This window comes from Trachurus japonicus, chromosome 17 (assembly GCF_045865225.1).
Source record: "Trachurus japonicus isolate A0001 chromosome 17, Traja_1.0".
Lineage (NCBI taxonomy): Eukaryota > Metazoa > Chordata > Actinopteri > Carangiformes > Carangidae > Trachurus > Trachurus japonicus.
Genome location: NC_140923.1, coordinates 19,827,028 through 19,843,509, shown reverse-complemented (window position 1 = coordinate 19,843,509; position 16,482 = coordinate 19,827,028). Strand labels below are relative to the sequence as shown.

The 16,482-nt window shown below is 44.1% G+C and overlaps 2 protein-coding genes across 8 annotated transcripts in view; one reads left to right on the top strand and one right to left on the bottom strand.

Moving 5' to 3' along the window:
* Positions 1–6: 6 nt before the first annotated feature.
* On the bottom strand, positions 7–2,516 carry thpo (thrombopoietin). 2 transcript variants are annotated; one of them, XM_085805087.1, is made up of 5 exons: positions 2,209–2,516; positions 1,962–2,086; positions 1,675–1,761; positions 1,381–1,545; positions 7–567 (listed from the first exon to the last, which is right to left on the bottom strand). In XM_085805087.1, exons 1-5 carry the CDS (start codon positions 2,219–2,221, stop codon positions 424–426), a joined length of 534 nt encoding a protein of 177 aa, XP_085661213.1. In that variant the 5' UTR covers positions 2,222–2,516; the 3' UTR covers positions 7–423. The 2 variants fall into 2 exon arrangements, with proteins under 2 accessions (XP_085661213.1, XP_085661214.1); XM_085805088.1 differs by having other exon boundaries at positions 17–564; positions 2,209–2,505.
* Positions 1,685–16,482, top strand: part of clcn2a (chloride channel, voltage-sensitive 2a) — a 48,819-nt gene continuing 34,021 nt past the window's right edge. For 3 of the 6 annotated variants that reach the window (XM_085805081.1, XM_085805085.1, XM_085805080.1), the window contains exon 1: positions 8,543–8,678. In XM_085805081.1, coding sequence (XP_085661207.1) covers positions 8,628–8,678 — 51 coding nt within the window. In that variant the 5' untranslated portion in view covers positions 8,543–8,627. Of the gene's footprint in view, positions 1,812–3,567; positions 4,298–8,315; positions 8,679–16,482 lie in introns of those variants that run through there. The other 3 variants (XM_085805084.1, XM_085805083.1, XM_085805082.1) reach the window with 3 other exon arrangements.

Sequence of the window (16,482 nt, the reverse complement as noted above, 5' to 3'; positions counted from 1 at the left end):
GGAGACATGGAGAATTTGTCTGTAAGTTACATTGAAAAGACAAGCTAGTTGCCTTTTGGTTGTTTGTGGGTTTGCAACTTTGCAGTGATTCTACAAACCCATAACCAAACCCAAAATATCCATAACTCAATCCTGAAGGATACAAAGAACTGCCATCCTCTTAGATATTAATTCTTCCATGATAGGAAAAAAATCACAGACGTATCTTTTATTTTCCTCTTCTTATCAAGCTGTAGTTCCACTATGATGAGCAACTGCATATTTTGGCTTTTGTACTCTAAAAGTGTAAGTGTCTGTATGTGTAAACACATGAAAGTTTAGAGTTTTACACAGGTGGACCTTATTGACGTGAGGGCTTCAGTGGAGCTGGATTCATTCCCATTTTTGCAGAATAACGGGTCCAATATAGTTGTTCTTGAGTCACTAGTGAGTGCAGCTGTCCTCGAGTGTAACCATGAGCTGCTCCAGTTTCCCTGTGATCAGCTGGTTGTATCTCAACAGGACTGTGCTCAGACTCTGGGAGCTTTGAGGAACACAAGACAGTGATGGACTCACCAGTGGCCCCTGCTGGTCCAAAAAGAAAACACAATAATGAAGGTGAGATTTAAAATAAACAGAAAGAATATGAACCAAAGTGAATCTGAAAGCAAAAACAAGGGTGTCATTATAACTAACACAAAAAAAATATCCATTTGTTAACCGAGACAAAAAAAATACTATTCTTGACAACAAAAACACACAAATTAACTTTTCAGACTTATATTTTAACACTGATTCTATGTCATCTGTCTCGCACTTAAGTGAATTTTGAGAACAACTATCTCACTGGGAAAGTATGCACTGCTATCTTCTTCTTGTCCTGAGGAAGGAAGGCTTGGGGTCACATGATATAACATCAATGCTCCCGGGGCACAGCAATTCCAGAAAGTCACTGATTTTTCGGAAACCAGGATATTCCCATCCACACCATAGGAACACTGATAATGCATCCAAATGAATTACGTAACCAGTCAGAGAGAAGCCCATCAACACGTTTACGGACACTAGGTGTGAATTTTCATTTACATGTTGATGAATTTCACTTGGCTCTGTTTGATGTTATTTTTGTGTGCGAGTGCAAAGACAGACTGAGCCCAGATAGCTTTGATTTGTTCATTTCCAGGACAAAAGCCATTTAGGCATGTAGGTTAAACTCAAATATGAAAGTTTCATAAGCACTGAAGTTCAAAGTTTAAACAGTTTTTAAATGAAAATCAGGATCGTTTTGAATTGAAATATCCCCATTAGTATCACAACATTTCCGTAACCACCAAATTGCTGCTTACTGGCAGTGCTGATACACTTGTCTGCGTGCAGTTTTTAATAGTGGCAGCTTCTTACACTCAGCTGAAGGTGTGTGAGAATGAGCAGGTAGTTGTTGATGTTATTCTCCAATCTCTGCAGTAGTGAAGCAACACATCCCGGATGACTCAGGGCCCTCACAGCCTTCACACCTTCAACAAGAAGCCTCAAGGATGCTGTTATATCTCCCCTCTTCTCCTGGTGCTGCAGTAACACACACGGCGATAAAGAAAGAAAAGGAAATGTTTCAAGGTAAGCCACTAAAAGTTAAAGTAAGCACTTAGTAACACCACTTTGACAGAGGATTTTGGACTCATACATGTGCCAACATACTGATTTGTTCTCCCAAGATGCTACGTGAAGCTGTGTGCAGGGTAGCTGAACCTGTTCGGAGAGGGTCATAACGCCATTGCAATCACTCTGCCAAGGAGGAGAAAATGGAGAAGAGGTGACAGGATCCAGACAATCAGGTAGATAACAAAGAGATAGGCCAATGGGAGACTACACGTAACAACAGACAAACAGGAAATATAGATACATCATCTCAGCAGGAGGGAAAGGGACAGAGAAATGCTGGGAAGGTTTGTCTTGCAACCGCAAAAAGAAACACTTAGACTCACCAGTGCACTCTCCATTCCTGCCACAATATTCATAGCCCTCCTGGCAGCTCTATTACACACAAAGTCTTTGGGTTTGGTCTCAGCATCCCACACCTCAGAGGCTACCACACACAGCAGCAGGAGTCCTGCGCAAACACATGAACACAAACTGCTGCTCAGGTGCCGCCGGCCAGCTTATTCAGCTTCTAGCACGTAACACTAATATCTTTATGAGTTACACTTTGATTAGTTTAGGCTCACTACTCACTGCTTAAAGCCATGCCCCGCTTGGCCTTTCCCGATGAGTCCACATTTGTTCCATTAAGAGATTTGCCAGGTGGAAAATGCCTTGTGTCCACTGTAGTAACCCTGTTTCACAAAGAGGAGCTGTGAGTCCTTTTGGTCCTCTCACCACTCAATTTCCCACATTCTCATTCAGCAGTGGGAAGTGCAAGTGTTATCTATCCTGAGAGCAGGATGCGCTCCAGCTTTTCCTGCTGCGCAACATAACCAAACGTTACAAACCCAAAATGGCATTTCATTGATACAAGCAGGATTATTTTGCTTCTTGTTTGGCTTTTAGAGCGTTCAGGGGACAGCGTGATTGCTGACTAAAAGGTTAATGATTTATTATTGTGAAAGACTCCATTTACACAGCTGGTATTAAATCCAGTCACTACTGCTGAGGGCTATTTGCTTTTTTTGTCAAATTTTACTCTGGCTATTTGCAGTACAACAGCTTGAGTTCATATAATTCACAAATTGATGTCAGAGGGAGCTACACAGCCCCCATACAGCACGTAGGTGTGTATGTGAGCACTGAGGTTGTGTAGGCTGTGTGTGTGTTGACGGCTCCGTTTGAAATAAATGTTTTTCGTCATCTCCAACCTTATCCCAAAGCTTGTTGAAAGGCCATGTTGTTTTGACTTTCATGTCCTAACAGGTTTTTACTATTAAATTTTGTACATTTTTTTTGTAATAGGCTATTTACACTTAGATTCATCTAAGCTATCGTGTATGTTAACACCAGTGTGGTCTTTGTAGACACCACAAGGTCACTGTCAACGTCATTAGCCATCCTCTCTCGGTTCTTTCAATAGCCTCACCCCCTTGTATTCATCACCCAGAGCTAGGACCCCAGAGAAGTGAACAAGCGGTCTTCGCCCGGATACATGCAATCATCCATCAGGGTGTAATGCCAGAGGGGCGCAGCTGGAGGACGCGGTGACGCTACAATTCAATTGCAATGTAGGGGAGGGGGTGAAGAAGTATAATAGCTGTCAAACACATGAGAGAAAACACGGGGGGAATGCACCATCCATCCTCATTTAAGACACACGTGCTTCACCCCCATCACCCTAACCCTGGATGTTGACCGAGCCCCTGTCCCCTTCTATCTGATGCCCAAGCTGTTTATGTCTCAGTCAGGGCACTTAATGCGTGCCAATGAAAAAGACGCATGACGCTTAATATCCTAATATTAGACCTGTGTGTGTGTGTGTGTGTGTGTGTGTGTGTGTGTGTGTGTGTGTGTGTGTGTGTGTGTGTGTGTGTGTGTGTGTGCCCGCGCGTTTTGTCACAGCCTACAAGGAGAGTGAGAGAGCAAGAGAGAGAGAGAGAGAGACACACACACACACACACAGAAAGAGAGAGAGAGAGAGAGATGCAGAGAAATAGAGAGAGCATCCTACTAAACACATGTTCAGTTTTTCTCTCTCCGAGCCTGCACCTTTCCCTGCAGACAATCCCGACCGTCTTAATTAAGACGAATGTGCGCCGCGGCTCCGCAGATAATGACCGGAGCGCCTGGATATCTGCACACAAGGAGAAAACTGCGGGCCATGGCACTGACGGTACCCGCATTGCATCACGGACACGACACCCGGTACCCCGCTGTTTCCCTCCCACCTCAACTTGAGCCGATCAGGAGACTGTAGCATCCTCATCACAGAGTTTTCCTTGACTCACAATCCCATGCAGCCGCGCTCTCGGACGACTGGCCGCTGCCTGCTCCGCTGTGCGCCGCTCTGGAGGCGCAAAGCCGGTAATTACGCGCCTTGCTGACAACTTTGGCGCGGTGCTATGTAGCCTGTATGGATTGCGCATCAGCAACAGGCCAGTCTTTGGGACCTACTGAAATTTCCCGCCGCTGGAGTGAAGTGTGATCCCCGGGGAGCGATCCGCAAACCCGGTCACATCATCGATTAAGCGTGCGCTGCAACCTGTAGCTGTGTGTCCCTTTTCTCTCAGCCATTGTTCCGTTAAGGCGCAATGGAGGGACACAGCTGACGGTTTTGACTCCGTAGCCCGAGGAGGAGAGAAGAAAAAAGAGAAGGAAAGCAGCCCCAGTGGAAACCGTAAGTACACTGCCTCCTGACAAGATAGATCACTGTCTCTTTTCTCTCTCCCTGGAGTGTTAAATCCATGCGCATCTCCCGAACTTTGGCCATATCCAGCTCAAGGGCAAATGGTAATTGAAGGTCTGATTGGGTCATGTTGTGGTTGCTGGCGTCATTTTTGTGATTATTTGCCGTTAGTTCTAAGTATTTACTGCCAGCTGTGGCCAGCAGCAATGACTGACATTTAAGAAACTTAACCCCTACAGAAAACAGAAAGGAGCACAGGTGGTTGGTACATCTTATGTATGTTGCTCATCAAGGACTCGAGGTCCTTGTAGATGTATTGCAGCAAATACTTACATGAGAAAATATATAAAATTATTTTTACTGAGATGGAGATGGAAAAAAAAAAAAAAACTTTCTCAACAATGACACGCACTTTACAATTAGGCCTATATCAAAGTTAACCACATTTCTACACATTTCTTCACATGAATGAACAATTTTTTATGTCAATGTCCAGTAAATTGCCATGATTTCACATCATGTTGACACTGAGCTCAGGAAGACCATCTTTGTCTTCACAGTCACATAACAGGACAGGTGACATGTTTTTCTTCTTGTATGCCAGTACCACACTGCCCTCCATGCAGATGTAGATGGTATACTACATAAAAAAAATCCTGTGGAGTTGGAGAGATGTGGGTCAGTGTGCTGGAGCTCCGGGCTGCAGAGCACCCAGTTCCTCTGCTTCTGGGGCCACGGTACCTCTGCCTGTGTGTGGCTGCCAGCTCCCTGATAAAAATGAAGGCACCGACACTCCCGCTCTCACTTAGAGAGAGCGATTTGATCCAATGACAGGTTGTAGGCCCAAGGTGCATGTGAACCTGAGGTGCATGAGCAATGAGATTTGTGAGAGAACGTGTGTTTGAGAGTGTGTTTAAGGGGTGAAATCCTGCAGTGGTCTCAGCGGCCCTGGTTCACTCCGGCGCCTGTGGTTCAGTGCTTTGAACTGGTTGCCTTGCCAACAGCCAATCAGCTGCAATCTTGTGCAGGACTGTTTTATCCATCAGCCCGTCATTGACTCCCAGAGGAATTAAGCCTTTTAACCTGTAAAAGATCAGTTAGTTTGATATTCAAATGAACAATGGCCTGTGACCAGTCAGATTGTTTAATGCGATACAGTTAATTTAAAGTTTGAATTCATAAGTCACCTGTTCAATTTCATAACAGTTTGACGAACTGTCCATTTGCTTTGGCCCAAGAGAGTCCTGAACACCTGAATTGAACCCCCTGAATTTTCCATCCAACTGCAGGCTTATTGGCAAACACGATGGATGTTTGGCTCCTGACTAAACAGCAGTGAATCCTTGGGATGGTGGTTATCTTTCAGGTGTGAGTCTCACTTGGCATCACATCTTTCAGCGCAATAGATTTTCCTGCCGGTGAGTAGCACCCACGGAAAAGCTTTTAGTGAAAGCTCAGAGATATGAACTCTCAGTATTATACGTCATCTGAGGAAACAAAATGCTGTGAGACTGCAACAAACTTTAGTGTGTTAAATGCATGCTTCCCCAAATGATGGCTGTGGTTCCCATGATGAGGATCAGTGGTCATCATACAGTCATCACTTACATATTCCCCTCAAGGCCCTTGGATGCTTATTGCTTTCATGTTTTAAAGAATTACTGTCATTGTCATTCTGGCTCAGAATGCATCAGCAGGAGAAGATTTAAAACTCAAATGGATATTGTAGATTTAACAAATGAACTTAATTTCATCTGGCCTGGGGTATGCTACACGGCTGTTGAAAGCACTTCCATGAATTTTGTGGCCTTAGAGGAAACTCTCTGAAGTCAGGGTGTTTAGTGAGTCTCAGTGAACAACATCCAATCTTGTTTTGTTTTTTTTTGCTCGACCTAAACTAGAAACTAAGATTTTAACAATGTATAGGTTAATACCAAATTGTTGCAGCACATCTTAAAGGGATAGTTCAACATTTTGGCAAATTGGCCCATTGCTATAATCCCTATAGTCTTAGCTGCTCAGAGCTACGCTACGGAGGCTCATGGAATTCCTTCATCAAACTCGTCAAATACACAATCTAACAATTCCCAAACACTCTGGTGGACAAGTTGTGACCTGCACATTCACCACGCTATGAGATAATAACAGAACATTACCTGACAGAGTTGTTTTCGAGGCAAATGCAGAGATTGCTTGCCGAAAAACGGCCCCAGACAGGAACGTGCATCAGCGGTTTTGCATGAATTTACCTCTAAAACAACTCTGTCTTGTAACATTTCGTTATTATCTCATAGCGTGGTGAATGTGCATGTCACAACATGTCAACGAGAGCGTTTTGGAGTTGTTGGATTGTGTATTTGTGATGAGTTTGATGAGGGAAACCAAGAAATCCCATTAGCCTCCGTAGCTCTGAGCAGCTCACGGCTCTGCTGCGCCGTTCTAAAAATAGCTTGCACTAGTCCCTATTGCCATAATCCATATAGTCTCCTAAAACTATAGGGATTATGGCAATGGGTCAATTTGCCAAAATGTTGAACTATCCCTTTAAAGAACATACCACAAATAAGGGAAATGAAAACACTGGAGCAGCTAAGACTTGAGGCTACTTATCCTGTTTAATACTGTAATGATAGCACTATCAGACAAAGGTTAACACTTAAAAGCTAAAGCTACCATTAATGAAAGTGCTAATGACTTGATGAACAAGATTAAAGGGTGGTTTTAGTGGGAACAGCAGAATACTCTTAGATCCTAAGCCAACCACGCAGTTTGATATGTCAGAGTTACAGTTGAAGGAAGTTTGAGAGGTTACCAGGAGAGCATAGCTACATGTTCTGCTCGTCTTTGTATGAAGTGGACCAGACCGCGTCAGCTGGAGGAGGGGTAGTGGGAAGTTGTCGACACTCGACAGGGTTTGGATTCTGATAGAGGAGACCTCCGCGACAGATAGACCGGTTCTGCCCCATCTTCCTGTGTTAAAGCCAACATCTTCTGTGAAGTGTTTCCACCGCTTCAATCAAGTCATAACTTTCATCAGAGCTGGGGAGCAGCCAAAACCCACTTCAAAACCCTCTGCACATGTCCTGGCCTTTGCAAGGAAGTGGCAATTGTAGCTTGTAGTAGTAGCTTGAACAGCAACTGAAGTTCACCCTTGACCAGACATCACTCAGTCATTCAGTCCACCTCTGAAAAACTGCTTGGAAGAGGTCAAGTAAAACGAACTGGTCAGTGTTAACAAGTCGGATGGAGAGCAACTTGTCTCTCAGTAGAGGTCAGATGTTGGGTTTTCGCAGTCCAATCCTTGTCCAGCGCCTTCACGTCATTGAAGGACAGAAGAAGCGACAGAGAGAGCCTCAGGAGGACCGTGGCTCAGAAGAGAAGGACCATGGGGAGCGGCGTTCAGCTATACAGCATCCTTTCTGAACATGAGCTGGGACATGATCGGGGTCAGCTGGGGCACATTGAGGAGAGTGCATCAAGTTGAAACGCCCGATGACTCAGGACACATCACCAAAGATGTGTCGAGGGATCCGCAGATATACCGGAGGAAAAAGGCGAGTGATGGATAGCAGCAGAGGGCTTCTTACATCAATAAAGCAAGGCCACTATAAAGTCACTAATGGGAGCACAGACACCTTTTGTGCTCAGTTAGGCACTTAAGGGGTTATTGTAAAGATTTCCTCATGACATTGATGGAGCTATAACTCATCCCACCACAAGCCTCACCCTTGTGAATTACTCATCACAACCCAGTGATGACTCAAAGCAGATAATTCGTTCAGGAATAACAGTACAGGTATTTTGTTGAATAAGAAGAAGAAGGAAAAAACATTATCCCTTCATCATAATTTGCACACAGCTCCACATAACACCTGCACACACCTCCGCACTAAAGCACATCAGTAAAATCCTGAATCTCATCAAGTCCCGTAACTCCAGAGAGAGAGAGAGAGAGAGAGAGACAGTAGCACGGTGAGGGTGGAGGAGGAGGGAGGCGGTGTTTTGCAGTCAAACCGCACCAGCGCTGCTGCGAGGCGACAGCCAGCTACTCTCTCATCTGGCACACACACACACACACACACACACACACACAAAGGCAGCAGGAGGCGGCGGCGGCGGCGGCGACGGTACTACTTTGCGTCATGCAGGAGGGCTTATGATAAGAAACCTGTTACACACTGCACATGTGATGGCAGGCGACCGCGCCAAGTCCTGTCCTCCTCCTCCTCCTCCTCCTCCTCCTCCGCAGATTAATTAGCGGGGCGACTCGCACTCCTTCAGAGTCGCGGACCGTGGGGGTCTTAATGAGGATATTGCGGCAATGGTGAAGGACAAGGGTGAAAACCGGACGCTTCAGTACCAGCAAACTTTGGTGAGTTTCGGGACGAGGCCGTAAACGATGTTTCCTGTCATGTCTCGGCATGCGTGGCGCTTTTTCACGGATGCTGCTGGCCGGAGGATGGAGCTACAGCTGCTACAGCTGCTACAGCTGCTGCTGCTGCTGCCTGCTCAGCTGTGTCCTGTACGGGGACAGCAGGAGACTGTGTGCAGCTTTGTGTATTTCATTTTCCTATTGAAACATTTCCAAGGAAAATTTAATGGCCGATGGTTTTAGGGTCTTTTTTTTTTTTTTTTGGTTTGCTCTCGCTCCAGCTGCTCCAGTCTTATCCAATCCCCTACACGCACCCCTTCATTCACCTTGATCCACAGGTGTTGCATCAGTCTCAGCCTGCCCTGCACCCTCATAGTAAATTCTTTTCAGTATAGATGTCACACACACACACACACACACACATAGGCACACAAATTTATTAATTTATTCAGCTAGAATAAATGCAGCATCAGGTTATCTCGGTTCATTTTCATACAGATATACAGGGTCATTATTAAGTTGCCAGAAATATAAGATTACAGCCTCCCTCTGCTCACTGAGCTCTAATGTGTTTTGCTTGTGTCCATTGTCTCTCCTTATCTCATCTATTTCTCCTGCAGATCTTGTCCCTCTTTATGCCCCCCCCCCCCATCTATTCCTCTGTCATCTCCTCCTCAGCCCTTCCTGTTTGCTTCAGCGGCCCCCTCTACTTGTGAACTAAAAGTAGAATGTTTCCGAATATTAATTGCCTCATGCACCAGTTTTCCCCCCACTCTTGTCATGCCAGGATTGACAGTGATACCCTGGAGCACTTTACGCAGGGATATCTATATTCAGATAAAGGGACTCACAGGCAGGCAACTGGTCAGGCGAACACTGAATTAAAGGGTCCTTCCACCACTGGTTTGTGTGTCTGTGACTACAAACCAGTGTGTCTCTCAGCTCCTGTCTTTATTTTCTCTCTCTTCTTTTTGTATCCATGTGTTGTTGTCACACGTGCACGATCTGGCAGGCACTAGTCAGTGTCCGTGCAGCTGTGTCTGGCCCAAGTGATACAGAGGTGTTTTTTTTTTTTGTATTCTTGTTGGTGTGAGGATCGATTCTGTGCGGTGTCTGAGTGTAAAGATCAATAGTAATGTAAAATGGCAGTCAGTCGGCGTCTCTGAGGATTGGGACGTGCTGTCTGACCCCCTCCCCCCACCTCCTCTGACCATCTGATCAATGGCTATTTCATTCACTGCATGCATACCAGTCCATTACCCAAAAATAGATTGTGTGTGAGTGTGTATTGTGTGTGTGTTTGTGTTTCTGCAGATGCAAGTGATTTTGCTGCATGTGTGCTGATACTTTTAAGTTCAAAGTGGCAGCACAATTTATCAACCAACCCCCCCCCCCCGCCCCCACCTCTTAGCTCAGGTGAAACAGAGCATCCATGTTTCCCTTCTGGAAAACTGAGTGACACGTGGAGACAGATATTAGGCAACAAAAGACTTTAATGAGATAAGTGAAGGCTCACAGAGTTCCTTGCAGGTGTAGCTGCAGTCTAAAATTGGATTTTAATGTTGACAAAAGGCTCCTCTGTGTTTTCATTGTTTGCCATCAGCAGGATCCCGTCATTAGTTTGCTTGGATTTTGGCAGCGCAGAAACACTGCAGGACTGAGCAGATGACACAGAGGTGATAGAGAAAAATAGAGATCTGTCTGATAACCATCCCCAGGAAGAAGCGGCACAGAAATGTCATCTCCTCATTCATAGCTATTGTGCTAAAAATGTCATTCCCCCTCCAGTATTTATGCATTTCTGGCAACAATCCTTTTACAGAATCAGCAGCTGATAGACAGTGGAGTTTTCTGAGACAATGGACCAAAAATAACTCTTTAATTTATGGCTGCTGTTGCTGCTGGAGTTTTCCAATCGGAGAGCATTGCTGTGAGAGTCCATCAAGATAAATATGCAGGGTATCATAAACTTATCATATGAATGAGCTACCAACTGAATAATTGATATAATTACAATTCAAATGTCCATGACTACATTTCCCTCAGTGGAAAATCACCCTTAAAGAAAACAATTATTTGATACCGGTAAATGATAACCATCATATGTTGTCCAGTGCTGCTGTGTTTTCAATCGCTGCTCCAAACAGATTTCTTAGGAAGCGTTTGCAATCCTCTGTAACCTCCGCGAACTCATTGTCCAAAGGGAATAGTCAAACAGAACAAACAAGCTATTTTTAACCATTAAGATTTTCATTTCAAAGCAGTGTGAATGAACTCTGCACCGCATCTTTTCACAGCAGCCATTGTTTTCTGTGCCCCATGCGGAGATGCAGTAGAGATCCTGTGAGCGGTGACGGACGGCTGGAAAGCTGTCAGATCGCTGCCGGTGCATGGGTCACTGGCTTCCACAACTGCTGTCAGGTGCAGTGCTTTCCGAGGTAGCAGGCAGCACGCTTGCCTCTCTACTCCCCCGGCGTTCTCGCGGGACGAAGGGATGTGAGCAGGTAAATTGGAGAAGAGGAAGGGTCGGAGACGTTAATAAAAGAGACGGAGACAGACGGTGTTGTGGTGACTCGGTGTCAAAGTGTTGCAGCCCTCCATCTGAAGCCTTTTCAAAAGCTTTTTATTCAGAGGTGTGGGAGGTCTGGATGTGTCATAGGGTTCGCGTGCATGCATGTGTTTTCTCTGTTCAGAAGTGTGGGCAGGTTTACCCCCAAAGGTCTTGTATGTGCACTCAGATTGTTGGTGTGTATTTGTGTGTGTGTGTGTGTGTGTGTAGGTGGGCATGTGCCTGTACCCACGCATGTTGTACCTGCCCACACATACGTGCCCAAACGACTGTGTAAGTCTCTGTCAGAGCAGATGTTGGAGACAGCATGTTCCTGTCCTTCCAGCAGCAGGGTGCACGAGGGGTTTGGCTGCTGCAGGGAACAAAGTCATGATCCACCTGAAGAGGAAAAGCTGCCACCCCACCACCCCACCTCCCCCCTCCACCCCTCCACCCCTCCACCTCCCACCTCCCACATCCCAGCCCCCATCACTGGGCACTGCAGCACAGCAGAAATGATATACGGTACACATGCTGCTGCTGCTGCTGCTGCTGCTGGTCTTTCAGGATGTATGCATCAGTGTGTTTGTGTCAGAGCAACCTGCTGCACTCACTGTCTATAAAGATGCACCGCAGAGAGAGGATGCAATTCGCACTCTGTCTCATCTCTGTCCATATGTCGGTGGTTGATAAATATTTAAAGCCACGCTACTGCAACATTTTTATGTAAAATATGTGTACAGTGGTGCAGGAGAAGAGGAGATGCTGTTTGTCCCTCAGGGAGACAGTATACAGTATAGGCCACTGGCTTTGCTCATTTAAAAGTTTCCTATTGATTATTGCCAATTTTCCACCCACTGAAAATACAAAATATCTGTGTCTAAAATATTATGGATTCTACATAATGGATGCTTGTGCCTACATTTTACTATGTTCAATGGCTACAGTTGTACATACAGTACCAAGCCTGTACTTATCTCCCTAACAGCAGAGAGTAAGCACTCTTGTCCACAGAAAATGGCACTTAGCAGTGTGAAATCTGCTGCCTCTCTTTTCTCTTTTGTATTGTTCGCTGAAAAGTGTCACAGACCAGTCGGGTTGGTAAATATGATCATGCTGTTTGCAGTTTACTTCCATCATATCTGAGGATTCCTGGCTCAGTGTCACCGTACCTCTCGGTGCCATTTGGTGCAGATACCATGAGAACTTCCATTGTGCTTCAGGGAGAAAACAGATATTTGAACAGAATTTGAATAGCATATAGTATATCTCGTATCTCAGCATCTTTCTCTCCCTCTGTCACTGACACACACACACACACATGCAGGCGCGCACACACACACACACAAACAGAAGTGCTGCCTCCTCAGGGGGGTCTAGTTCCTCGTCGTCAGCATTCTGTCCGTTCTCACACAGAGGCTGGCTTGAGTCCATTTCAAGTCCTGTCACTTCCAAATTGTGCTGTTACCTGCACGCCACTGAGCAGACCACTGCAGAGACTGCAGACAGAAAAAATTTGTCTCAATTCATTTGACTCATACAATAGATTATGCTCAGTGTACTGTGTAAGGTGTGCGCACCATCTGAACAGCATCGTTTATCAAAATGGCAAAACAGCCGTTTAAAAGTGTAATATACTTGTACACTGTGTTAGAAAAACCCTGCAGAGCGTGTAGGACCTAATATTTTGTAAGAACAAACATTATCTTACAGAATAAGTGGTATTGTGATATAATCAGTGGTGAAGGAGGTGCTCAGGTCCTTTACTTTAAAAATTCTACTATGGAAAAAGTATTATCATGAAAATCTATATTAAAAGAATACCTTGTGACAACTGGCTGTCTAAAAGGTGATAGTGATAATTAGTAGCTTTAGTTTTGTCAAAGTGTTGCCTTATAAAGAGCTTTTTAACACAATTTAGGCTATGTGTTATTTTCTTGATTAATTGTTGTTTTTTTTATCATAAAATTCAGTCTACAAATGCGTCAGAAAATTATTAAAATGCTTTCATAACTTCTCAGAAAGTCTAATTATTATTATGCCCTTTTAACCTTTCAAAAGTCATAGTAATTAATGATTAATATTTAGTTTACCCTCATACAAAACAAAGAAATTCAGCAAATCTGTTGTTTAAGAGGCTTGAACCATTGAAGCTGATTGTCAGTAGCGCTCTGTGTATGTGAATGATCAGCACTCTGGATCAAAGTCTGACACATCGCAGTTTATAGGTACAAATAGTGAAAATAATTCAGCCCGTTGTAACAGTCCTGGACTAAATCCTCCCTTCACAAAGGCTAGAATATGAAGTTTGTGTTGAAACACTTTCAGTGAGGTGTTACTTCAGCTGTTTGATCGTTTTGGAAGATTTAGTTTATGGTGCCATTGGGCTGAGAGGTGTTGGCTGAAGAACAGAAACATCTCTGTGTGTGTAATGTGACATTTGCTGTAAATGTACCACCAGTGTTAGCCAACTGGTTAATTTTTCAGCTTCAGTCCAGTACAGTTTTACAGCACCAGTATACGACACAATAGAGAGTGTGTGTTTTATTTTCTTGTTTTCCAGCCAACGCTCACTTTAAACCTGATGCAAACGTAATCTCCGTGGATGAGTGTCATGATGCACACAGAACAGCCAGCTTCCCCCTCAAGTCTTTTTTCTGACAAGATGTCACTCTCTCTCTGCTTGATGCTTCAGTCTCACTGACATCACTTCCTACTAACACGATCGGAGTGCGTGCTGCTGGTGTGTTTTTAGTCGTCTCGGTCTCGCATGCTTGCGCAGGTCTGCTCGACAGCATCAAGAGCTTTCATGTTTATTTCACTGTCTGTGTGTGTTTGTGCATGCATGTGTGTAAGTGTAAGTGTGCGCGTGCGAGTTCTGACTCATAGGTAACTATAAAAGCAGCCTCCACTACCTATATTAATGCAAATGTAGAGAGCGGGATGAGTCAAATTTGTCACTTCCTCCTCTAATTCAATTTTCAGTCTTGTCCCTGAAGGCTACATGGCTCAGATTAGCCTGAATGCTTTAGTCCTTCTGTTATTCCCCCGGTCTCATCAATACACACTCAGCACGCTCCTAAGTAATCACACTGCCACAACAGTATGAAGTAGTTTAGGGCTCTAAAACGTCCACCTTTCTCTCTCCAGCAATGGGTCCCTTAACTCCTATACACTCCCAAAAAATTGGAGATGAAAAACCTCTTATGAATATGTATTAATGAAAAGCAGAAAGGATGAGAGTTTTAGATGTTCATTAGAGTGTCAAATATTTGTCCTTGCTGTCACCTCACAATGAATACATTATCCTGCACTGCCTTGGGAATTGCTGAATAATAGAGAACGTTTTATCTCATCTGTTGTGCCAGTCTCGCACATAGTCTGATTTGGAAAAGTGGCAAAGTGAGTGATGTAGCAGTAAAGTGGGGGGTCTTACGCAGAAGAAAGTTGGTGGACATGTGGCCCTCTCCTCTCGTGAAAAAGTTGGTGCGTGATCCTGCAGAGTGAAATGTCAGTTGCTGTAGGGCAGCTGGTCAGTGCAAACTTGGAAAAAATATCTATTGTTAGTGCCTTTAAAAAAGAAAAAAGCATGTGCAATATAAAATGTTGTTGTTGATCCCTTTAATCGTTACCAAGATATGAGCAAGATGAAGTTAGTAACTTTTCTGTTAAACAAACTGTTATGGAGATCTGCAACTTCTTGTCAGTCCGCATAAACACTAAGTTGTCTGCATTGATGTAATCAATATTTTTACATTAACAGTGTGACAATGGGGTTTCTTGTAGTGCTGAACGGGGAAGCTGTAGGTGCAGGTTCCCTGTGCATAGCATATATTTTTAGATACTTTACAGTTTTTTTTCACTCCTCTCATGGTGCCGTTCTCAGCCACAACAAGCAGCTGTTAACTTTCTGCAATAAAGCTCTGTAAGTGCAAACCCCTCTATCTCACGTACCACCAGATGCAGTTTGGCCTTTTATGGTTTATTTAGCTTCTTTGTTTCTAAGTGGTGACTGTTATTGTTCAGTCTAGTTGGTTAGATTGATATGACTTGGACACACAGTCAACACAGTTTCCTGCACAGTAAAGTGGTTTAGTCACAGTGAAGTTGACTTTTAGCCATTTGGATTTAAAATGTCCTCACTTAAGCAATGTATATTAGACATTTGTGTAAATTCAGTCCTAATTGGTGTGAGATTTGGCCAGGTTATGGTGTTTTGTGAAGTTACAGTGACTTTGACCTTTGACATTTTTATCACCAAACTCAGATTCCCTCAAAGCATTACTGACATTTCATGTTCAAGTCAAGTGTACGGACAGTCTGAAGGACAACCTGAAAACATGATTCCTCCGTGCCTGGCTGTCGCCGGCGTGGAGGCATGACCAGTGGGAGGCAGGAGTTGAACTGGTTTAAAGGGTTTTGATGTGGGCGTTAAACTGACTAATGCAGATACAGAAGTCGGTCATGTGGGAGGTAAACTGGTTACAAACAACAGCTCATTTAACCCACAGGGTCCCACCTGCTGCTCTCCCAGGGGGCCGTGCTCCAGATGGCCAGTGATTGCTTTCACACAGGCCCAAGAAAGAAACACTAACAGGCCCCGTTTATCCTCCTAGTGAGAGTTTGTCTGGTGCTGCTTGTGGGTTTGTATGTGTCTATACTGAACGTGTGGGCGCCTGAAATTTTGTTTGCCAACACGTAACGATTCAGACGGAAAGTTAAAATTCAGCATAGCTGTGAATAGATTTATTTACCAGTGTAGTGATAATAATAAGTAGACCAGCTACTAACAGGAAAACCATCAATGCAGGTTTTAGTTGGTCAAGATCAAAAAGTTAACAGACATGAGACACTGACGGAGCCATTATGATTCTCTTTTGATGAAGACGAAGTAAGAGTGGTTGAACATGGTGTCCTGTAGTTCTGTTAAAGACATCTGCAAATGGAAACCAAACATTTAAACTGGAGAGACTATGCTAAAATGTGATCACACAGGACATCACTTCCCCATTAAAGGCTTGTAAAATGTCGCAAATGCCATAAAACCATAATGATGTGATTATCATAAACTGTCAGTCAGTGACAATGAATCTTTGAAACAAATTTAAGAAAAGTGTTTGAATCTGTGACTAATTTGTCCTTACATGTCAGCACTGTGACAAACAAACTCTGAAACTGAAAGATGAATCTGACACAGAAGTAAAAAAAAACAAAACCCACTGTAGTTCCTTCAATGGCCGTGTGATGCTGGCTCCA